We start from the raw sequence: 24,083 nt of genomic DNA on the forward strand, positions 1-24,083 counted from the left end.
GCAGGTTTTAACACACTACCTGCAGCTACCAAAAGTGTTTAATTTCTTGCACCTGCTTCGCGTAGTGTTTAAAGAACACTCTCGATGACTTCCAGCCCGTGAATGAGCAAAGACTCTCGAAGTCCATCGACTGGAAGAAATTCAGGGAAGAGGCGACTTTCCTGGGATCGTGACCTGCGGGTGTACTGTCAGGATCCGCTCTGCGAATGAAGTAGGTGATCTTCTCCCTTAGTTGTTTAAGTGACAAGTCAGAACCCGATGTTCCCCTTTAAAGGGCTGTCCTCCACCGAAGTCCGAAGTTCTTTGAAGATAGACCTTTAGGCTCTTCACTGGGCACAGGGAGACATCTTCCTTCAGAGGGCAGATTCTCCAGGGACCCCACCTCTTGGTGGGTAGCTTGTTCTTGGCCAGAAACGTTGGGTCAGGAAAGAGGGTGAGTTTGCCTGTTTCTGCGAACTGGATCTGGCCTTCTTTCCTTGATAATGCCACAATTTCACTAACCCTAGCCCCCGAGGCTAGAGCAAACAAGAAAATCACTTTCCGAGTCAAATCTTTCGTAGGGCAAGTTTCGTTGTCCAAACCTGAGGCAAAATGTAGCACCTTGTCAAGAGACCAGGAGATAGGTCTCGGAGGGGGCGCGGGTCTGAGTCTAGCACATGCCTTCGGCAACTTGTTGAAGATTTCACTAGACAGGTCTATTTGAAAGACGTATAGTAAGGGTCTTGTCAGGGCCGATTTGCAAGTGGAAATCGTGTTGGCTGCCAAGCCTTGTCCATGAAGGTGAATGAAGGACAAACAAAAATCCATTGATATTTCCTTAGGATTTCTAACCTTGACAAAGGCCACCCATTTCTTCCAAGATGACTCATATTGCCTTCTGGTGGATTTTGTTTTATATTCCTCTAAGAAGTCTAAGCTTTCCTTCGAGATCCCAAACCTCATCTTGACGGCTAGGGAGAGAAAATCATGAGATGAAGGTCTCGGGTTTTCTGTGATGCAGCGAAGACAGTCGACTTCTGAACTTGTTGGGTTAGAACTGGGTCCGGCAGGGGAATTAGCTTGGATTGTAACTCCAGGATCAATGAGAACCAGTTGCTCCGGGGCCACTTGGGAGCCACTAGGGCCGCTATTCCATGGAAGGATCTCAGCTTGGTGAGGACTTTTAGCAGAAGGTTGGGTGCAGGGAACAGGTAAATCTTGGTCCATCTGTTCCAATCCAGGGACATGGCGTCCACCGCTTCCGCTCGGGGGTCCTCATATGGGGCCACGTAGCAAGGAAGTTTCTTGTTGTCGCGCGTTGCGAAGAGGTCGATCTGCAGTTCTGGGACTTCTAGGGAGATGAAGGAGAATGAGTCTGCGTCTAGGGACCATTTTGACTCTATCGGGGCTGTCCTGGATAGAGCATCCGCCGTCACGTTGCGGAATCCTTGTAGGTGAACTGCTGAGAGGTGCCATCTTTTCTTCTCCGCCAAGCGGAAGATGGGCAACAACACTTGGTCGAGTTTGGGCGATCTTGAGCCCTGACGATTGAGACATCTGACCACTACGTCGCTGTCCAGGGTCAGTCAGATGTGGACTGAGGGACGTGGGGACAGCCTCTTCAGGGTGAGGACTGCCATGGCCTCCAAGATGTTGATGTGAAATGTCTTGAATAGGGGGGGGAGACCATGTTCCTTGAACTTGACGTTGATGGGAGTGACCCCCCCCCCCCCCCCCTTAATCCTTCTAGCGATGCGCCCGTATGGATGACGACTGAGGGTGGAGGTAGTTGAAGAGGTACCGACCTTTTCAGATTCTTTGCCTCCGACCATGGCTTGAGGAGTGATTGTAGCAGAGTCGGCAGAGGTCTCTTCGAGCATTTGATGCGTATCTTCTCCAGACTCCCAATGCATCTTTTAGCTGTGCTCTTAGCACTGGGTCTGGCACTGAAGCAAACTGGAGGGAGCCGAGCAAAGATTCCTGTTGTCGTCTTGAAATCCTTTTGGATTTGAGAAGTCTCTTGACAGATCTTGCTATTTCTTTTCTCTTCTTCAGTGGAATGGAAAGACGGTGGGACTGGAGGTATCAATCGATGCCTAGCCATTGGAACTTCTGAGCTGGGGAAAGTCAAGACTTTTTGGTGTTTATCTTGAAGCCCAAATGTTCCAAGAATTGGATCACCTTTGTGGAAGCTTGCAGGCATTCTTCTTCTGATGCTGCCCACACCAGCCAATCGTCCAGGTAAGCCATCACCTGGATGCCTTGTAGGCGTATTTGTTGAACGATTGTCTCTGCGAGCTTCATGAAGATCCTTGGGGCTATGTTTAGCCCGAAGGGCATGGCTCTGAAGGCGTACTGTCTTCTTTGAAGCCTGAATCCTAGGTAGGAGGAGGTCTGGCGATTCATTGGAATGTGCCAGTAGGCGTCCGCCATGTCTATCGAGACTGTATATGCCTTTTGAGGCAGTAGGGCTCTTATGTGCTGAAGAGTCAGCATTTTAAACTTGTCGTTCACGATGAACTTGTTGAGAGGGGACAAGTCCAGAATGACTCTGAGTTTGTCGGAGTCCTTCTTGGGAACACAGAATAGTCTTCCTTGGAACCTGATGGACTTTACCCTCTTGATCACCTTTTTGTTCAAGAGTTCTTGGACGTATTCTTCCAGAACGGGGGTGGAGTGTTGAAAGAATCGGTGGAAAACTGGTGGTGGTGTTTCCCAGCTCCAGCCTAGTCCGTTCTTGATGATGCTGTGAGCCCAGGGATCAAAGGTCCAACGATCCTGGAAGAGGCGGAGTCTTCCTCCCACCAGAAGCATCTCATTGCTTCTGGTTACCGGAGGGTTCACCTCCTCGGCCGCCTGCTCCCTTGCCTCCTCTCCCTCTGGAGGGACGTCTAGAGGAGTCTCTGCCGGTGCCTCTACCTCTGGGACGAAATGTAGTCGACTACCTCTCGTAGGCGGGCGTGAAGCCTGGTGACCGAGTCACCACCGGCTGGGGTACCAGTTGGAAGGTTTGTTGGGGCTGAGCCACCAACTGGGGAGCAGCTGTTGCAGGAAGCTGGTGTTTAGCCTGACGCGGCTATGGTCTTGGTTTCTTGGACTTCTTCTTCGGTTGGGGACCCTCATCCGAGAAGATTTCCTCTTTGCTGACATGCCCCACTTTTGGAGAAGGTTCCTGTTCTCCGTGGCGGCCTTGTCAACAATCTCTTTCCCCAAGTTATTAAGGAAGAGACCTTTCCCCCAAATGTTGGAGGAAATCAGATTCCTTGGCTCGTGTTTCACTGCGGCAGACGCAAACACAACGAACTCTCTGCAGGCCCTCCGTGCCCTGACGAAGCTATAGAAGTCTTTCATCAGAGTAGCGAGGTGGGTCTTGGCTAAGACCATGTAGAAGCCTGGGGTCCTCTGTTCCACAGCCATCGTCTCCATAATCACCTGGAGGGAAAGGGAGGCGGCCAGCCTCCCTTTCGTGTCCTGCTCCCGACGAAGGAGATACTCGGAGAGCTTGGGAGGTTCTCACTGAACTGTCGTCCAGCGATGTCGGCCTCCAACTTTTCCACAGAGAAAGTTAACTGGATGTCCTTCCAGTTTTTGTCGTCGGGGGTAGGGCGAGGGAGAGGGGCCTACATTCCTACAATGTAGGGCAGGGTTTCCCTTCCTCCACCACCTTCAGTACAGCTAGAAGAGACTTCTCCACGAAGGGGAAGACCATGGTGTTTGGAGCAAGAAAGGACGGGTGTTTCTTGCTAAGGGACGGCACCTTCGAGTTGGTGTAGCCCTTGTCCTTCAAACAGCCGGCTCGCAGTAATTGAGCCTTAATTAGTTAAGAAACCGCGACAGTTGTTCTGGCTAACTAAATAAAGCATACGAAGCATACAACAGCGTCAGAGACGCCTCCGGTTAGGCAATAGCTACGCCACAAAACACCGTATTTCAAGATAAAAAAGCGTTACTTTACGGCCAGAGCTAATTTATACAATATAAGAATAAGGTACTTGACTTTCCAGAGGCAGAAGAGGCTGAAGATTGCAACATGCTGACAGTAAATAGCGAAACAACTGGGAAAAACACCTGGTCAAAGACGCTACTACGAAAAGAATGGAGTTCACGGGCGGTGATGACGTCAGCCAAGATGGCGTCGCTTATGACGTCATCCGAGTACCAATAACAGTAACGGAGAAGGAGAACTTTGTAATGGCTCCTCCCATATCTTGCCACCAACTTCCCCCTCGAAGCGTAAACGCTATGTGGGATGCAGATAGATATGTGGCGTGCCAGGAATACGTCCCCTGTTATTATACGATATCCCAAGGGGAAACCTTAAAGGTACTCGCGTCAGAAGTTAGAATTCTGGAAACCTTTAGTTTAATTCTCTGGGAATATCCACTGTAGTCATATATACCCTAAGGAAGCTACTAAAGGAACCTTCTATCAGGACGACATGGCCTGAGCCCAAAAAGAATCTTTGAAGTGTCAATCCTAAATACTAGTGCTTTATGGGCCTTTTACAAGTAGCACTCAAGAGTTGCTAAGGCTAAAAAGCCATACACAATTGATGAGATACTATTGATAGACTGTATTCAGTCTACATAGACATACTAGGCGAGCCAGCGGCCAAGACACAAATGACACTTGTCTCACAAGATTAAATTACACACTGTATTTACTAGTGTTGCTAATCAGGCAATTCTGATGATGTATATGGCTTTGAATAAGAAGGCGATCTGAAAGAAGAACTTTTTCTCTACTTCAGGATACCAAGAAAACAACGAGTTCTGAAGTATTCAAGACCATGAGCTACTATATCGTTCACAAATATACATATGGCTTGGATTTTAACTTTCGTGTAAGCACATGTTCTGATGGCACTACTAAAATGACAGGACAGTATTCAAGAGTTGTTACCCTAATTAATGAGCTTGTCAAAGATTGCAATTCGATGCAATGCTTCTTTCAACGGATAAGTCTTGTAACCAATAAAAAATGTCCACAAGACTAAGAATTGTGCTTAACGAGGTTGTAATAATTGTGTACCATGTACAGTAAAGGTAAGTGCTTTAAATTTGAGATTATTCACTGCATTATGTAAAACGAATATTACGATAACCATAAGAAGTTCCTACTGCATGTCAATGAATGTTGGTCATCAAAGGGAGAAGTCCTGCCAAGAGGGTTTGAGCTAAGAAACGAGCTCGCTGACTTTTTTCAGAATAAAAATCAAATTGGTTACTATTGTTCGGAGATGTTTACTGGTTAACTAAGCTGGCGTATTGGTTGATAACTTTTCTATCATAAATATTCTCAGCACCTACATGCAGGGAACAATAGCTTCGTGTTTTATAATGGCAGACAAGATCGACAAACAAAAACAAAAGCTGTAAGCATGGAAGAATCGAGCATCTTGAGATTGTTATGCCATGTTTCATCAATCAGTGACAATCATTGCTGATACTGGCGAAGACCCTAATATTACATCGCTAGAATAGGTCATCAGAGAACACTTGATGAACCTAGCAAACCGGTTTCAGTTTTACTTTCCAGTAGATCATTCACGGAAAGGGAACGGATGAATCTAAAATCGGTTTATCCAATTTCAAGATTACTAAAGCAAATTGTTGGAGACAGGTTGTAACAAAGAATTGAAAATGAGTTACGAAACATCATCATCAATTGGTTCACTTTGGATTAAAGTGAAGGAAGAATATCCTGCGCTATGTGATATTGCTCAGAAAACTCTTCTTCCATTCACTTCTACACACCTCTGCGAGACTGGTTTCTCATCTATGAACCATTAAGACTAAGTACAGAAATAATATAAACATTCACTCTCCATTATGTGTGGCACATTTTAAATTGAACCATGATTGGTTAAGGGGACCGTCCGCCATGTCCGTCATTTTTTTTTTCCAATGATCCAAAATACATCATTTCTATATAAAAATACATATATATTACCTTCATCATATAAAAATTTCAGATAATTTGATCTAAAAACGGATTCTGAGCGAAGTGAAAAATCTATTTCTGGGTGAGATAGCCATGTCGTCCTGATGGAAGGTTCCTTTAAGTAGCTTCCTAGGGTATATTTGACTACAGTGATATTCCCAGAGAATTTAACTTAAGATCTCCAGAATTCTAACTCCTGGTGCGAATATCCTATAAGTTTCCTTTAAGGATATCGCATAATATCAGGGGACGTATTCTTGACACGCCACATAGCACTCTGCACCCAGCATAGAGTTTACGCTTCTAGGGGGAAAAGTGGCAAAAATAAGAGGAGCCATTATTAAGTTCTCTTCCTCCGTTACTGTTGAGTACCTAGATGGCGCCATCATCGCCGCCATCTTTATTCCTTGTAGCGTTGAGCAGGTGTTAGAGATACAGTAGTTTCGGTAGGGATCCTGCCAAGGACTTTTCTATAGAAAAGGAGGGCGGGTCCATCAAGATAACATGGCTATCTCACCCAAAAATAGATTTTTCGCTTCGCTCAAAATCCGTTTTTTGGGCTCGGGCCATGTCGTCCTGATGGAAGTTTACCTGAGCATTAATGTATCTGTGGATTTTCCAATTGTGCCTTAACCTCAAGACAATATTTCCTTGGTCACTTTAGACCTTAGAGACCTACGAGGTTACCGTTATACGTCATTGCTTCTAATCATGAACTATGTTAGTGCTTCCTGCCCCCTACAGGGAAGTGTCATACTTGACTCAGGAAAAAGTCTCGAAGTTTGCATATTTCATATGACCAACCTAGCAACCAAAGGGCATACAGGTCTCTCTGTATACCTAACCAGTCGAACTTTGTATTTTCAAAACGAACAAAGGTTTACATAAGCCACCGTAGCATCCAAGGTATACCGACTCAGACAAGTTTATATACATGTCGAAACAAGGTATGCATGGGCAGAAAAGGTTTTTATACATTTAGGAACAAGTTACCTCGGTTGTTCTATGTTATTATACAGAATAATAAGGAATAAAAAAGTAATGCTCGTACATAACTTTATTTATATAGGTTTGGGGTGAAATAAGATGCAAATATTAATCAATTATTTATTGGCAATCAATAAATAGTAATCCAGCATACATTTCATAACACAAAAATGCAAGTGAATAATAATAATAAACAAAAAATGCAGGCCAGACCAGAAATACTTGTTTCATCTAAAAGGAAACAATCGTTCATGCCACTCAATTGAAAATTCAATAATTTTCTAATACATTTCTGAGAAAGTGTCTTTTACACTGTGTAAAAACACACGGCACTAGTGTTAAGTTTATGTTTCTTCACCTTTAGTCACTGGAACAGTCCATAATGTCACTTTGGTGACAATTCACTCAGCATGTTGCACTGTAAGGGGCCAACATGTACACCCTATAGAATATAGTCCCAATTAATTCACTGTTCCTCCCAGCACTAAGCGACAGGTTTTAGTACACTACTTGCCGCCACCACGTATCTTTTTTCTTCTTGCACTTGCTTCGCGTAGTGCTTGAAAAAACACTCTGGATGATTTCCATCCAGTATACGAGCGAAGACGCTCGAAATCCATGAATTGGAAAAAATTCAATGACGAAGCAATTTTTCTAGGATCACGACCTGCGGGTGTACTGTTCGCGTAGTGCTTGATCTGGATGATTTCCATCCAGTATACGAGCGAAGACGCTCGAAATCCATGAATTGGAAAAAATTCAATGACGAAGCAATGGATCACGACCTGCGGGTCTGTTAGGATCCGCTCTGCGACTGAAGTAGGTGATCTTCGCCCTTAGTTGTTTCAGGGATAAGTTTGAGCCCGATGTTTCCCCTTTAAAGAGCTGTCCTCCCCTGAAGTCTGAAGTTCTACGAAGATAGACCTTTAGACACTCCACTGGACAAAGCGAGACATCTTCCTTCAGAAGGCAGATTCTCTAGGGACCCCACCTCCTGGTGGGTAGCTCGTTCTTGGCAAAAAACGTTGGGTCAGGAAAGAGATTCAGTTCTCCCACTTCCATAAACTGAATATGGCCCTCCAATTACAAGGAGGCTCTGATGCCTCTTGAGTGGAGCATGCTTGCCACATTCATCATGATCTTTGTGAAGACCAGAGGGGCGGTAGTGAGGCCGAAGCATAAGGCCCGAAATTGGAATACTTCCTTCCTGTAAACAAACCTTAGGTAACATTTGCAACTCGGGTGAATCGGAACATGAAAATAAGCATTCTGGAGGTTTAATGAGACCATCCACTCGCCTTTCCTTACTGCCGCAAGGACTGAACTTTGGGATTCCATCGTAAACTTTGTCTTTTGGACGTAATTGTTGAGGGCACTTACGTCCAGGACTGGCCTCCATCCTCCCAAGTTCTTGGGAACCAGGAACAGCCTGTTGATTTTAAGTCCCGTACCCTCTCTATCGCCTTCTTCTCTAGCAAGAGAGATTTGAAGCTGCATGGCCTGCCTCTTTGATTCTTCCTTGTATTTGGGAGAAAGATCTACCGGGTTTGAAATTAATGGGGTTTCGAGATAAAAGGGATTTTGTAGCCCTTCTTTAAAACTAGGACGGACCATGGGTCCACTCCCTTTTTCTCCCAGGTCTGCCAAAATTTGCTTAGCCTGGCCCTTACTGCTGTCTGAAGGTGCAGGCAGTCAGACTCTGCTTCTGCCTGACCTAAAACCTCTCTTTGCTCTGGTCCTTCTACTGTTGAATCTGAAGCTGCCTTTACCGACTGTCCTTCCACAAAAAAACTTTGTTGTTTGTGGGAAGGTAGAATCCTCCTTGAACCCACGGGTGGAGAATGACGTTGGAAGAACCTTCCTTGCTGATTTTGAGACCAGGTCGTGAGTAGCCTTATGAGTAAGGGCAGCAGCCACCTCCTTTACTAGTTCCTGAGGGAAAAGGGAAGGAGAAAGAGGAGCAAAGAGCAACTCTGACCTCTGGAACGGAGTGACTCCCATGGCGAGAAAAGAGCACATAGTTTCTCTCTTCTTAACAACTCCGGCTGTGAATAGGGCTGCCAATTCATTTCAGCCATCTCTTACAGCTTTGTCCATACAGGACATTATATGAATAAGGTTAGGAGTCTCAGGGTCCTTTAAAATAGAGACTTTCTTTTCCGAGGTACCCAGAGACCAGTCAAGGAAGTTAAAAACTTCAAAAGCTCTATATATGCCCTTGAGAAGATGGTCAAACTCAGATATGGACCATCAGATCTTCGTTCTTCTCATAGCTAAGCGGCGAGAAGAGTCTACCAAACTCGATAAGTCGCCCTGAGCAGAGGCAGGAACTCCCAAGCCTAGGACACCTGTTTCATACCAAACGCTAGACTTGGAAGCTAACTTGGCTGGAGGAAAAGAGAAGTTCGTCTTTCCTGAAACTCTCTTAGATTGCATCCAATTCTCCATAAACTTTAATGCTCTCTTAGAAGAGCGTGAGAGAATCATCTTGGTGAACCTTGACGTTTTCGATGATAATCCCACTGTAAACTTCGATGGAGGAGAGCGAGGAGCTACAGGAGTAAAGCTGTCAGGAAATAATTCTGAGAAAATCAACATAATCTTCCTGAGATCAACAGAATGTTGTGGTGTTTTATTTCCTTCCCCCTCTGAGGCAATGTCCAATGGCTCATCCAGGGAGGAATGATCATCATGATCCTCTTCAGAAATAATAGCAGCAGGTGTAATCGCTTCTAGTTCTGAAAGGCGCCGCTCGCGAATGCAGGCATCATGCGCGCGATCAAGTCGTTCAGTTTGTTTACTTACTTGAGCTCAATAATGTTGAGCTTGGCGTCACGTTCGTGTGCATGCTGTACTGAAATCGACTGACGTTTGGCGTCATGGTCTGCTTGACATGCGATGTCACGTTCTTTTCGTTTTAAGTCACGCTTTGCTAGGCGCGCCATGTCACGTTCAGGCGCCTGTCGCGTGACTTCGTGCTCAGCTGCCTGGCGCTTGGCGTCGCGCCTGGAATGATAACTCTCGACATAACGCTCACTCGCGTGACGTTTGCTGTCAAGGGAAATAGGTACTCTATGAGTACTAGCAGACTTAGCAGAAGCAGTTCCATCACCCCGATCAACATCGCGTGAAAAGGTAGGCCGCCTGTACGACATCGCGTCACGATCGGAATCATGACAAACCAACGCTTTGTTGACCGTGGGCTGATAAGAATGCATAAAAGTTGATAGTTGCTGCTTCATGTCAAGCGGCATGGACCACTTAGGATCAGGTTTCGGCAAAACAGGAGTCGAAACTTCCATAGTGAATTCGCCCTATTCGTCACTCTCATAACGCTCCACATAAGCGGGAGATGGAATCCAGTCCGATGGAAGCGGTGGTGCATGCACCGTAACATTAGACTCGGAATAATCTCTGATTCAGTCTGAATTATCCTGTCAATTTCCGACATTTTGTTAGTCCGTTTAGGAGGAGAGCATTGAGCAGGCAATTGAAAGCGCTCTGGCGAATCCCAATGGCTACAGCCAGGCGCTTGTGGAGATGGATCGCGTCGCTGCGCGCCTTTATCCGCCGTACTATTAAGGGGTCTGGAAGCTTGACGCCAGACTTTGCCATGCGTAGTTTCATCCGAGGATGAGGATAAAAAACTAACCTCACCTTTCCCATGGTGAGGGTGAGCGATCTGTGACATAGAGAAAACAGGAATGCTCGAGGGTACGTCTGCGAGATTGACGACGCCTCTCGTTCCCTTTCGCCGATCGACTTTACTTCTCCCATGGGTTCAGGAGCTTGCAAGAGATCTAAGGCTAGGTGAACGACAAGAACGCGCAGACGTACCCTCCACATCATTGAACACATTAATAGTACTATTAATATTACCACTTTTTAGCAGATTAACTTCGGACATAATTTGGTCTCTGTTCGCTGCTAGCGATTCCACCCTTGAACCAAGAGCCTGGATCGCTGTCATCATATCTTTCATTGTTGGCTCAGATTGAACAGGATTAAGTTCAGGATCTACCACTACAGGGGAAGAATTAGGATCAATGACATTCGAAAATGATAACTCCCTTGATCGAGAGGAACTACGTCTGATTCTATCCCTTTCTAATTTACGAGAGTAGCGTTCATAAGCCAACCACTGACTCTAGGATAATTCAAAATATTCTTGACATCTATCCTCAAAATTACAAATATTAACCCTACATTTAATGCAAATTGTATGGGGATCAACAGAGGCTTTTGGAAACCGAGTTTTACACCCTTTTACGCACTTCCTATATGAAGGGGAGGGGTCCGCCATTTTGAAATGTAAATAGAGATCAAAATCAAGCAAGGGTAAAAAAATAATCCAATTAATCCAATTCAATAGATATTCAAGAAAATCCGTGAGTCCCATAATTGCGAAAGTCAAAACCAATAAACAACTGTACATCACCAAGAACACTGTTAATTCCTGATAAACGGCGAGTGAATTTCCAAAGCTCTTGCCAATATGGCGGCAGAAGAAAATCTGATACTAGGAGAGATAGTTCGACCTAGCTCCGTGGTGGCGCTAGTGTATACCTGGCATATCTATGCGATTGCCACGAGTTTTGAATTTTCTGCCAGTCAGAAGAATAAAGCCATTATATACAACCAGCGGGTAAGTTTAAATGTTTAAAAATTATTATTCCTGTTTAAGAAAGTATAGATATGACATACTGCGCAAGAGACAACACACAAGAAGTTGCATCATGCTTCAAGAAAACGCATAGGCTACGAGTAGTCTGAACGAAAACATCGAACACTTACAGTAAGTACATTTAAGCTGAACTGTAGTAATATTACTGTACGTATATTACAGTAATATACACTACAGTATCAGTGAGGATTAGGTTACAGTAGAGTATTACTAGATCGGAATAACTTTAGTTATGCAGAACAGTAAGGGCATGATGACAACGAAAGTAAAATTTTACCTTGGCACAATACTGTACTGTAACCTTACTGTGTCCAGTACATAGTGTACGTGTGCAAATGTACTGTACATTGTACATATAATTATAAACTTGTAAAAATCAAATTAAAATAATATTCAGCAGTATTTACTGTGTTAATCATCAGCTCGGGCACCCACTCGCAGCAAGGGGCAGTGACTATTTAGGGTAGGAGTTAGCCCACTCTAGTGCAGAGAAAATCTCATTTTCGCAGCTGTGTCTGTAACCTAACTACTGTGAAGAAGGAGGACTGACTGTACCCAGTCCTTGGAAACTGTCTTTGCATCCTTCCTCTCCCTAGGCGAAGGTAAGAATTTGGAGAGCAAAGAAGTTTTCTTTGTACCCTCTTCAGCTCTAAAAGGGCTTGAAGTGAACGTAGGAGAGAGATGTGAGAGGGCTGAGCCGTTTTCAATAAGGGAGAAGCTTGGAAAAGTTGATACTACCACTAGAGTTTTATGGGGTCCTTTGACTGGCCAGACAGTACTACATTGGATCCTTCTCTCTGGTTACGGTTTATTTTCCCTTTGCCAACATATACACCGAATAGTCTGGCCTATTCTTTATACATTCTCCTCTCTCCTCATACACCTGACAACACTGAGATTACCAAACAATTCTTCTTCACCCAAAGGGTTACAGCACTTTAATTGTACAATGGCCACTTTTCTATTGGTAAGGGTAGAAAATTGGTCCTCCTGTAAAGAGAGGAAAATAAAATGAGTATAACGTAGTCTATCTCACTAGATAAACTAATAAATATTATAATAATATTTCCCATTTTATTTTATTGCATATAGCTTAGGATAGGTAAGCTAGAAATGAAATAGGAAAGACACGTACGTGTGTTTCCCGCCCAGTCAATTGCTGTGACCTCCCTCAATATTAATTCTAGGGTTATCCTCCTTAGGAGGCCCGATGGAAGAGTCTAGCCTATAAGAATAGAGTAGTGTAAACAACACCCACTTCCAAAAGGATTAATAATGAGGGTCAAAATAACTGATCATCTATCAGTATAAAGAAAGGGAATTTCTTTCACAATCTTATAAGGTCTCAACAATAGACTGCGCCTGGACACAGAGTATGTTGGAAAATTTAACTACTGTAAACTTTTATACCATAGGTTTCTGTCTACAGTATACTCTATACTACAGATGTACTGGCTACTGTATATACATATACCATAGTTGCTGCCGGCATGCAGCCGGCAAGGTTAGTACCTACGGCGCAATTCACTGGCACAATATTGATAATTTTTACGGCCGGCAGCTTGACGGACACCGACGGGTCACCGGCTGTCAGCACACTATCTCAGCCAGCATTCAATGTGACAGGGTAGTGGCCGGAATACCAGACTCGGCCGGCGACAGATGTGACAGTGAATTAATGGCTGTCGGACCACAAGTCTAGCCTGCATCTTGTCGGCAAGGTTAGTGGCCGGCAGTCGCCAGTTAGGTTAATAGCTGGCGGCACTAGCCAATAGAGAGAGATAAAGCAAGGAGTGAAGGGTGATGTAAGAGCACTGTATAACTTCCTTCCTCCGGAATGAGGGTTCTAATGGATGGGGAGAATATAGCATAATCAAGCTTCCACCCATCAACCTCCGTGCCGGTATCTGCCGGTCGTAGGATGTGAATGGCAGCCCAAGGGAGGACTGAAGAACACTCTAAAACAAATGGGTCTCCTGCCAGCAGCTAGACCTGCCGATACAGCTATCCCGGAACTCCATGTCCGATAGGGAAGCTATACTAGGCCATACAGGCAGAAGCCCAAGCCGGTCCTACAGCCTGCCGGCAATCAGCGAGATTGTAGGACAGCAGCCACAGGGATGTGATGGCTAGGCTATCAATAAAGGACAGAATGGGAAGGGGAAAGGGTCCTGTATAAGGTGTGAGAGGAGCCGGCGGCATGTCGGCCCTACCACACCTAGAGGAAGCTCTGTTTCAGTATCGGCGCCATCCTAGGCCGACGGAGAATACATTCCCCAGCCTAGGGTCTGCCAATACAGTAAGGGGGGCCGGCAATCATCTAGCCGCCACCCTTAATCATAGAGAAACAGAGTCCCAATGCCGGTGCCATCCTAGGCAGAAAAATAATCACTATTCTTCAGCCTAGGGTCTGCGAGCACAGGACTAGTCGACTAAACCACAGGGAGAAGGGGATCACATGACCCCTTCAAGTGCAGTCTAGGGAGGCAAGGCCTCCTATGCTAACCAACAAGATCCGACAGGGGAGTACATTCACCCTATCGATCAGTTGCCGGCACACGACAAGTACCCTGAGGTTCTGACCCAAACCCAAAGCTCACCATCAGTAGCTAAGAGAAGGGGCAGAAGAACCCTATCCTAACCTTGCCAGAATGACAATTCGAGGCAAGATCAACTAAGGTTGTAGCCATAGGCTACACTCAGAGGGAAGGAGGGATTACCCTATACATGAGGGTAACCGGGGAGATTGTATGAAAGTATACTAAAGCATCTAAGTTACTAGCCTAGCGACAGTGAGATCGACTACCTAACTCATCGAAGCTCTCTCGTATACTATCTTAGAAGAGGAAATTTTATATGCAATCCATATATCTTACTTGTATAAATTGCCTATTATCTTCATTTAAATTTAATAGCACCAGGAACACTAATCATACAAGAGAGTAAACAATAACGCCTAGGCTAGGAAGCCTAGCGTAAAGAAGATCGGCTACCTAATTGGCCGAAACTAATGTGAATACTATCGGCATAATATAATTAATTCCTAGCAAGGAAGACTAAATAGCTAATTATTTCTATTTAAGCTATTAAACCAGGAAAGTCGTTCTGGCTAACTAAATAACTCATGCGTTACGAACGACAGCGCCAAAGGCGCCTCCGGTCTAGGCAATAGCTCTGCCAAAAAATTAGTTTAATTCGAATTATTTCTAACTTTACGGCCAGAGCTAAATCTATACAGCATAAGAATCAAATACTGTACTCAACTTTCCAGAGGCAGAAGAAGCTGGAGATTGCATAATAAATCCTGATAACGAGAGAGCACTGGGAAAACCACCGAGCGAAACGGCTACAGAAAAAGGAATAAAGATGGCGGACGATTATGGCGCCATCTGAGTAGTCAAACAGTAACAGAGGAAGAACTACTTTATAACGGCTCCTCTTTTATTTTTGCCACTTTTCCCCCTAGAAGCGTAAACGCTATGCAGGGTGCAGATTGCTATGTGGCGTGTCAAGAATACGTCCCCTGATATTATGCGATATCCTAAAAGGAAACTAAGGATATTCGTGCCAGGAGTTAGAATTCTGGAGACCTTAAGATAAATTCTCTGGGAATATCACTGTAGTCAAATATACCCTAGGAAGCTACTTAAAGGAACCTTCCATCAGGACAACATGGCCTGAGCCCAAAAAAGACTCTTTAGCTATGGTAAACAGCTCTTCTAAAAGGACACTCCAAAATCAAACCATTGTTCCCTTGTCTTGGGTAGTGCCATAGCCTCTGTACCATGGTCTTCCACTGTCTTGAATTAGAGTTCTCTTGCCTGAGGGCACACTCGGGAACACTATTCTATCTTATTTCTCTTCCTCTTGTTGTTAAAAGTTTTTATAGTTTATATAGGAAATATTTATTTCAATGTTGTTACTGTTCTTAAAATATTTTAATTTTTCCTTGCTTGCTTTCCTCGCTGGGCTATCTTCCCTGTTGGGGCCCCTTGGCTTATAGCAACCTGTTTTTTCGAAATAGGGTTGTAGATTAGCAAGTAATAATAATAATGATAATAATAATTAGGGGACAGCCAATAGATTTTTGTCTAGGAGTTTTCTCTCTGTGATCTCGACCCCCTGCTGGTATTGCTTGCCTGTCACCTCCTCTTTTCAGAGATACTATCGGTGTCAATTTTAACTTCAAGAAATCTAGCTGTAGTTTACTAGGTTCTGGGAGTAGCTTGCGCTCCTTTGTTGGTCGTAAGGGGGAACAGCTCATAGGAGTACTGAGGTTGTGCTCATACTGAATTCCTCCATATCGGATCAGATGATAGAGGCAAACATCGAAGAATTTGATGGCTCCAGTGTGATCTTTCGAGCGCTCATCATTTCTGTGATTGTTGGATCATTCTCCGAAGGAACCTGAGAGGTACCAGAAACCACTTGTTGGACTGACCAAACCAACTCGTGAAACCAAGGCATGTCCTTGCTAAAAGGAGGAACGATCATTGGTGCCCTTTGAGAAAACTCGCCTCATGGGGTTCATCTCAAAAGAGCTCGCTGAGGAAGATCTTGGGACCTGTCGTCTTCATTCCTCTTAGGAGATGTACACCTACGCTTTTCCAAATGAACAAGTGCAGGTAAGCTGTTGCGTTCTGTCTTGGAGCACAAACTAGATTTCGTGGACGAACAACTGCTGAAGGGTAATCTCTTGGCGAGCGAGGAAATCCCTCGTTTGTGGTCACGCACTAAAATATTGCGCTGCCGCAATGATGAACTACACACTCAAGTCGTATGTTTATGCAACCGCTCTGGATTATGTAGATTGCCATTGGTGAGAGAAGCTCTCCCTCCCCCCTCAATAGGTGAATGGGTAGGCGAGTGTGTACAGTATAGCTTTCTCGCCGGACTGTGGTATCCTCTGCTACAAGGATCACGAGCTGGGGTTGACGAACAAGCTGGTTCGCGAGGAGTGTCGTTGGCGAGTTCTTCAGGGATTACCTGTCACACAAAGTTACTTGGGGGTCACTCGTTAATACTCCCGCAGGAGTTTGGAAAACGGTCCTGTGCGATCCAGCATTAGGATTCGCTACGGGGACTGGACGAGTCATGCCAGTTACAGAGGAGTCCGCCAAATCTCACAGTGAGGTATCGCAGCTGTCTCCCCCCCCCCACACACACACACACATTCACTACAAGCTACCTTATTGCTTCATTCCAGGGAACCTTGCTCCAACAGGCTAGAGAGGGACATGGATGAATCCAAGACCCTTTTTTGTCACCCTGCACAGAGAACACTCTGGAGAAGATCTAACTTGAAAGCAAAAAATGTGCTTCCCCTTGTGAAGAACAGGACGATGTTTCGAAATTCGCACTCCCTCCGCTGGCCGAGTTAACTTGGGTTAATGGAGAGCATAGTCATCAGTGCCACATTTGGCCTTGTCAATGGATGTGTAGATGGTGACAGTGTAGGAAAAGAAACTTAACCAGGTCGGGACACTAGAGACTCTCTTGGTGAAATACCTTCAATCTCTCCTAGAGGAAGACCAAGGTCAACCTATGAGGAAGCCAGTGTACATTTCCTCTGTGCCCCTAGCTGGAAGAAGCAGGAGTTCTCCGGTCCTAATGGTTGTCCGGGGGTTAAACGACCACTGCTTCTACTCGATCGTTACCCAGGAGAGCAAGATCGAGCAGAATTTGTGTGGAGAGATGGAAAGATGAAGAAGAATGTCTAGGTTTCTTCTTCGAGGATCATCCCTGGAGGCGAATCCCTCTTAGACTTCTTACATCTGCCAAATCTCTCTAACTGGGATGATGGCCACTCCTCACATTTTCCACAGGGAGAATCTTGCCTACAAGTGTGTCCTCTGCAGGCAGGGCACAAGGAGTGAGGGGCGGTCTCGATCGAGGACAAGAAGGTGCTGTACTGGAACCCTTCAGGTCCAGGACAAGTTTGTATGCTGACCTCAACAGCAACAGTTCACATCTGGAAAGATCAAATGAAAAACAGCCACTCGAGTATGGTTATAGCAGTAAAGAGGCAAAATTTGCTCTCAACCAAGCCAATAGCAAGTGACAATAGAACAAAGGCTAACTAGCGGTGGGTAGTTATACCTCACTAGTAGTCTCATGGCTAATCTTCCAGCTTTGCTGAAAGTATATTCCCTAATAAAGAACAAAAGGATTTGTATTAGTGACGGAATAACATATATTAAGCAATGTCCCTTACTTTAACATCTGTCCTCAGATTGCCCATAATAGGTGCTTTTCCTGCGCTCATTTTATTTAGTGCTCTCCACTTCCTCTCTTGTATTCTATCTCTCCTCATCTCCCATCACTGGCACCTCAACACTTGCAACAGCAATCATATCTACCTTCCTATTATCCTCAACATTCAGTAACCTTTTAAAACATTCGGCCCACCTTTTTCTTGCCTCATCTCCTTTCAACACCCTACTATTTTCATCTTTACCTGTCTCTTAATTCTCTGATCCCCCCTTCATTATTCTCTTCACATCTTTCTAAAACTTATTCTCCTCATACGAATTACCCAATTCCTGACCCAACCTCCAATCAGCCGACCTCTTTGCCTCAGCTACCTTACATTTTACTTCCATATTCTTCTCTGTACCTTTCATATTTTTCTATACTATTACTCTGCAGCCATTCTTCAAAAGCCCTTACTTTCTCTTCCACTTCCACCTTCAGTTATTCATTCCACCACTCACTATCCTTCCTCAGGCTACTTCCAACAGTCCTCTTACCACACATCACTTAAAAGTCCAGCAAAATATTTGTTTTACTAACTTCCACTCCTCCACTAGATCACCAGTTTCCCTCACTTTTGCCCATCATATTCCATTGTTGCAATGAAGACGTATAATCTCTCACTCTTTCACAGCTCTGAAGAACTGAAACTGATCTGCAGGAAAATCTATTGGATGTATGTTTGTGTTGGTTACAGTTACCAATTAATTATTTAGTTATTTATAAATGTATCACTAAATCATATATGGCAACATCCCTCTTTACATAGGTACAACGTATGTCAGTTCCAACTTTATGTTGTTCATCCTTAAATTTTAATACAAAAATAAAATCCAACTCTGGTCATTTTATCTTGCCTTACGCCAGTCTCTAATCAAACAATAACTACTGTATTAGGTACTATACTGTACTATACTTCACATGGATGCTTATCAATGTAAGTATCTGGTTTTTATAAAAAAAATATTTGCAGGTGTACTTTTTCAATTTCAGTATGTGTATAGGAAATGTACAAGTCACTTTGTCAGGTAATTAATGAGTTACTTAGATATTACAGTGCTGTACCTACAACAGAATTTTTTAGCTTTATTTTACTGTACTTACACTGAATTTGAGTGAACTGTGAATTGCATTATGATGTGTCTGGTGAGATGCTTCATCTTCCTGATTTGCAATTTCATACAAAACTCCACAATCACTACACTGACGAGCACCAAATTCCTTTTGTCCAGCATCTATGATCATTTGAGAGCCATCAGATTTGTGAAGGTGAAGATGCTTCTGACAAGATCTGGAATAATGAGAATTCAGTATCAAGATATGTACTATCAGCAGCATCTCTTACAAAACTAATATGACACCATTTCATTTAGCAAATATAACTTCCCACTGATAGTTGAAAACTTCTAGGCTCAATAAAAAACACTTCTGGAGGTACAGAGTAAAAATTTATGACAAAAAAGGGCAATTCAAGTAAGTTTTGGGGAAATGCTTATTCATCTCAGTGAACAATAATGTAATACCTCGCAACTTGTTCCTGTAATTTTTTCATAAATTCCTATACCTGAAGTGGCCTAGGTTTGTCCTTTTATACTTAAAATTGGATTACCTACCACTTTTCTTTCTATAAAACTGGATCGAAAGATACCGACTTTTGATATTTTGTATATGCATGCCAAAACCTGACTTACATGCATACAGTACTTTGAATAAGCTTTTACTTATGTTTTCCTTTCACTTGCCAAAAGCAAACCTGCAACCAAACTTTGAATGGAGAGAAAAAATAGTTATATTACTTTCACTTGCCAAAAGCAAGATAATTAATCTACGGAAAAATGAAAGCTTCTTACTTTCACTTGCCAAAAGCCCCCTAAAAATAAATCAACCCCCTTGAATTCAAGAAGACATGTTTTATATACATGGATTTCTACTCTTCAGTCTCATATGAAGTACAGTATTTCATGTCCTGTGATTTTCTCTCTTATCTATACTCATGAAATTTCTCAACAAAAAACTATACATCAACAAATATAAAGGACCTTCAAGCTTTAGTAAACAATCTTCTCAGGAAGGGATTGTAAAAATCAGAAATTTTAAGTAATTTGTATTTTTCATAACAAAACTTACCTCGAACTACTTCTTAGGAGAGTCTGGGAATCTCCTTAATCCCCGACCGAGAATTTTGCGTAGTTCCCCCTCTCTCCACTACCTCGCAGGGGCGCTCCAGGGCGGAAGGATACTCGCCCTGGAGAGACCCTGGGTCATGCGTGGGGTCGCGCTTGTTAGTCAGTAAGCGTATGTTTAAGTCCTCCTCAAACTCCTGTAAGATACTCAGGGTAGGATGGGAGGGCCATTACCCGAAAGTAGTTCGAGGTAAGTACTGTTAGGAAAAATACAAATGGACTTGCTGGAGTACATGACCTAGATAGGGGACTAGGTCTGGGACTCCCAGGGAGAGGTAGGAGAGTAGGGGAAAGCACCCAAAAGTCTACCTTATGTACAACTCACCTTTTATTCATAATATAGACATGATGTCTTCCAACGTCACATTCCCTCATATAAGGATGGGGTCTCGGGAAAGGAATAGAGGGTAGCAAAGAAGGTGGGATAGTAAGGAGGAACTTGTGTCGCTTGCGATTACTTCCCACGGCTACCCCGGAGCCCCAAACTACTAAACTTGTTGCATGGCTGAAATGACTGGCTCGATGGAGAAGGCATCCAGGGACTTCCTCGTACAGTCCTTGAGGTAATGGGCTGTAAAGGTGGACTGCCTAGCCCAAGTGCCCGCATGTAATATTTGGCCTACCGCCATGTTGGTGCCAAACGCTAAGGACGTGCTAAGGCCCCTAATATCATGGGGTCTCGGGGTCCCAGGTACCGTGGAGCCCTCACTCTCATAGGACCTCTTTATCACCTGCCACAGCCAGAAGGAAATGGTGTTTTTTGAAACTGCCTTCTTGACCGAGCCTGTGGAAACAAACAAACTTTTCACAGCCGGTCTGAGTTTGGCCGTCCTACTAAGGTACTTCCTGACGGTCCTTACGGGACACAAGAGCAGGTCACTAGGGTTGTCTGAACGTGAAATAGCCGGGATTGAGAATTCTTCGAACCTAGAGTCCGCAATTGCAGGGTTCTGGGTCTTTGCTACGAACTCCGGCAAAAACTTGAATGTCATGTCCTTCCACCCTTTCGAATGGGACACCTCGAAGGACAGACCGTGGAGCTCACTCACTCGTTTGGCTGAGGCCAGGTCTAGCAAGAAGACGGCTTTGAGGGTGAGATCCTTGTCCAAGATATCCTTGAGAAGCTCATACGGGGGCCGTGAGAGGGCCTTGAGGACCTTGGCTACATCCCACTGGGGAACCTTCGAGGTGCAGGGGTCAGAAGTTTGCTCAAAACTCCTGAGCATCGAGATGTGACGCGAGGTCCCCAGATTGATGCCCTCGAGTTGGAACACCTGACCTAGTGCCGCTTGAACTCCTTTGATGGCTGGGATGGAGACTCCTAGGTCATCCCTCAGGTGTACCAGGAAGTCAGCGATATTGTGGACCGAAACATCCAAGGGCCGCAGATTATGAGAGGCACACCACTTGACAATGGTTGCCCATTTCCCTTGGTATACAACGCAAGAAGACTTCCGCAGATACCCCGACATCCTATCCGCTGTCTTGTCCGAGAAGCCTTCCTTCCTTAACAGCCGCTTGATAACCTCCACGCGTGTAGCCTCAGCCCGAGGGTTTTCGTGGTTGGCTTAGCAGGTCTTCTCTTGCCGGTAAGGGCCACGGAGGAAGGGTGGCTAGGTCCTGAAGATCCACGAACCACTCCCTCTCCGGCCACCAGGGCGCTACCAAAGTCATCTCTGTGGACTTTGACTGTCTTAACCTGTTGAGGACCTGCTTGATCATTCCGAAGGGGGGAAAGGCGTAGACGTCGAGGTTGTCCCAAGGGTGCTGGAAGGCGTCCTTGAAGGCTGCCGTCGGATCCGGTACCGGGGAGCAAAACACGCGGAGCTTTGCGTTTAGTCTTGTGGTGAACATGTCTATCACTGGGGAGCCCCAACGACGGAGGACTTCCTGTGCCACTTGGGGGTGAAGAGACCATTCCTATCCTACTATTTGGCCTGTCCTTCTTAGTCCGTCCGCCAGGACATTTCTTTTTCCAGGGATGAATCTGGCCGATAGGAGAATGTCGTTCCTTTCGGTCCACTCTAGGACTCGAGCTGTGAGATCGCACAATTCCCTTGACCTTAATCCTCCTTGCTTCTTGATGTACGCCATTACCGTGACGTTGTTGCACATGAGGGGTACCGAGTTCCCCCGAAGGAGGAGGGCGAAACTTACCAGTGCCCTCTGCACTGCCATGAGCTCCAGAAGATTGATGTGCCGGGTCTTTTCCTCCACTGACCATTTTCCCTCCGCTGTTTCCTCGGGGAGGTGCACTCCCCACCCCTCCTTTGATGCGTCTGTGAAGAGCAGCATCTCCGGAGGAGGGGAGCCGAACGGAATCCCTTTCAACGTATTCCTCCTGTCGGACCACCAGAGGAGATCACCCTTGGAGGAAGGAGACACCGGGACTATCTTCAGTGGGGAACCTCCCACTGACCAGAGATCTTTCAGGTTCCACTGAACCAGTCTGAGTTTAAGCCTGCCTTGAGGAACCAACTTCTCCAACGAGACCAGGTGACCCACTAATCTCTGCCAATCCTTGGTTCTCATCGGCGTACCGGCTAGGAACGGACGAATCACCTGGTCCAGGTGTCTAGTCTCTCCTGGGATGGGAAGGCTCTCACCAGCTGGGAATCTAGCACCAACCCCAGGTACGTCATCCTGGTGGTGGGGACTGGCTGGGATTTTCCGAGATTGATTGTTATCCCGAGCTCCTTGCAGAAATTTACCCAGCGAATGCCTTGATCTTTTAAGGCTACCTCTGAGGCTGAAAGCAGCAACCAATCGTCGAGGTACCTTATCAGCCTGATGTTACGCTGTGTGCCCAGGTCGAGACCAGGGCGAAGACTCTCGTGAAGACTTGAGGGGCTGTCAACAGACTGAAGCAGAGGGTCCTGAATTGAAGAGTCTGGGAGCCGCACTTTACTCTGAGAAACTTCCTGTTGGAGGGGTGAACGGGAATCTGGAAGTAGGCATCCTTGAGATCCAGGGACATCATGAAACCCCCTTTTCTCAAGGCTGCCAACACCGACTTCAGCGTGTCCATCTTGAAGGGGGTTTTCCTGATGAATTTGTTCAATGCCGAGAGGTCGATTACCGGTCTCCAACCTCCCGTCGCCTTCTCCATCAGGAAGAGCCTGCTGTAGAAGCCCGGTGATAGCTCGTACACAGGTTGCAGGGCTCTATTCTCCAGCATAGTCTCCACCTCTGCCTGCAGGGCTGTCTTCTTCTCCGAGTCGTTGGAAGCTAACCATACCGCTCGGTGTTCGGGGATCAACGGAGGCGGCTCCGACAGGCGGGGGATCCTATATCCCTCCCTGAGAACAGTCACCGTCCATGGGTCCGCTCCGTTGTCCCGCCATGCTTGACAATAATGTTTGAGGCATCCCCCCACCAGGGGCGGGGGAAGGTGTAGGGGGCCTATCTCCCTATCTCCTTCTAGGGAGGCGGTTTGACCGGCCTCTCCTTGACCCTGAGAACTTGGGTCTATAGGCAGTTTGAGGTTGAGCACCACCCCTCCTGGAGGGCCGAGGAGACTGGTGCCATGAAGAGGTGGAAGCTTCTTGCCTAACCGTGGGGGCAGGCAGGATGGCCCCGTCCGCCGAAGGTCTCCTCACAAGGGGCCGCCTTGGCAACTGCTGCCTGGGCTCGGCTGACCCCTTCAGCTTGCAGACTCTCTCCATCGTCTCCGCTACCGTCTGGAGAGGGAACACCGTTTCGGCCCAGACGGGAGAGATCCTCAGGAACTTTGCTTCTCGCTCGGGGAGCCTGCGGGATAGTCTGTTCAGGATGGTGTTCCTTCTCCTCAGAACCCAGTTGGCTGCCTGGGTAAGGGACTGAAAGGTCAGGAACTTCATCGCCTTACCCCCCGAGCGGATCAATTCCTTCAGGAGAGTCTGGTTGTCTGGCACTGAGAGGTCGTGCGAGATTTGGAAGTCTGCCAGCGTACAGGCCCACCAATCCAGCCAAGAGGTCACATTTACGATGTCCTGAGCGGTGACCTCTATTATGGTGGCCTCCGCTTGTGAGAAGACCACCGGAGCGTTCAGGCTACGCTCGTCCGAGTTGCCCTG

At 45.7% G+C, this 24,083-nt stretch overlaps 1 protein-coding gene across 3 annotated transcripts in view; it reads right to left on the reverse strand.

The window, feature by feature from the left end:
- The window catches only part of eco (Establishment of cohesion), a 183,960-nt gene that overhangs the window by 8,539 nt on the left and 151,338 nt on the right, over positions 1-24,083 (reverse strand). For all 3 annotated transcript variants that reach the window (XM_068389803.1, XM_068389805.1, XM_068389804.1), the window contains exon 10: positions 18,950-19,136. In XM_068389803.1, the coding sequence (XP_068245904.1) occupies positions 18,950-19,136 (187 nt within the window). The remainder of the gene's footprint in view (positions 1-18,949; positions 19,137-24,083) is intronic.

Source organism: Palaemon carinicauda, chromosome 16 (assembly GCF_036898095.1).
Source record: "Palaemon carinicauda isolate YSFRI2023 chromosome 16, ASM3689809v2, whole genome shotgun sequence".
NCBI lineage: Eukaryota > Metazoa > Arthropoda > Malacostraca > Decapoda > Palaemonidae > Palaemon > Palaemon carinicauda.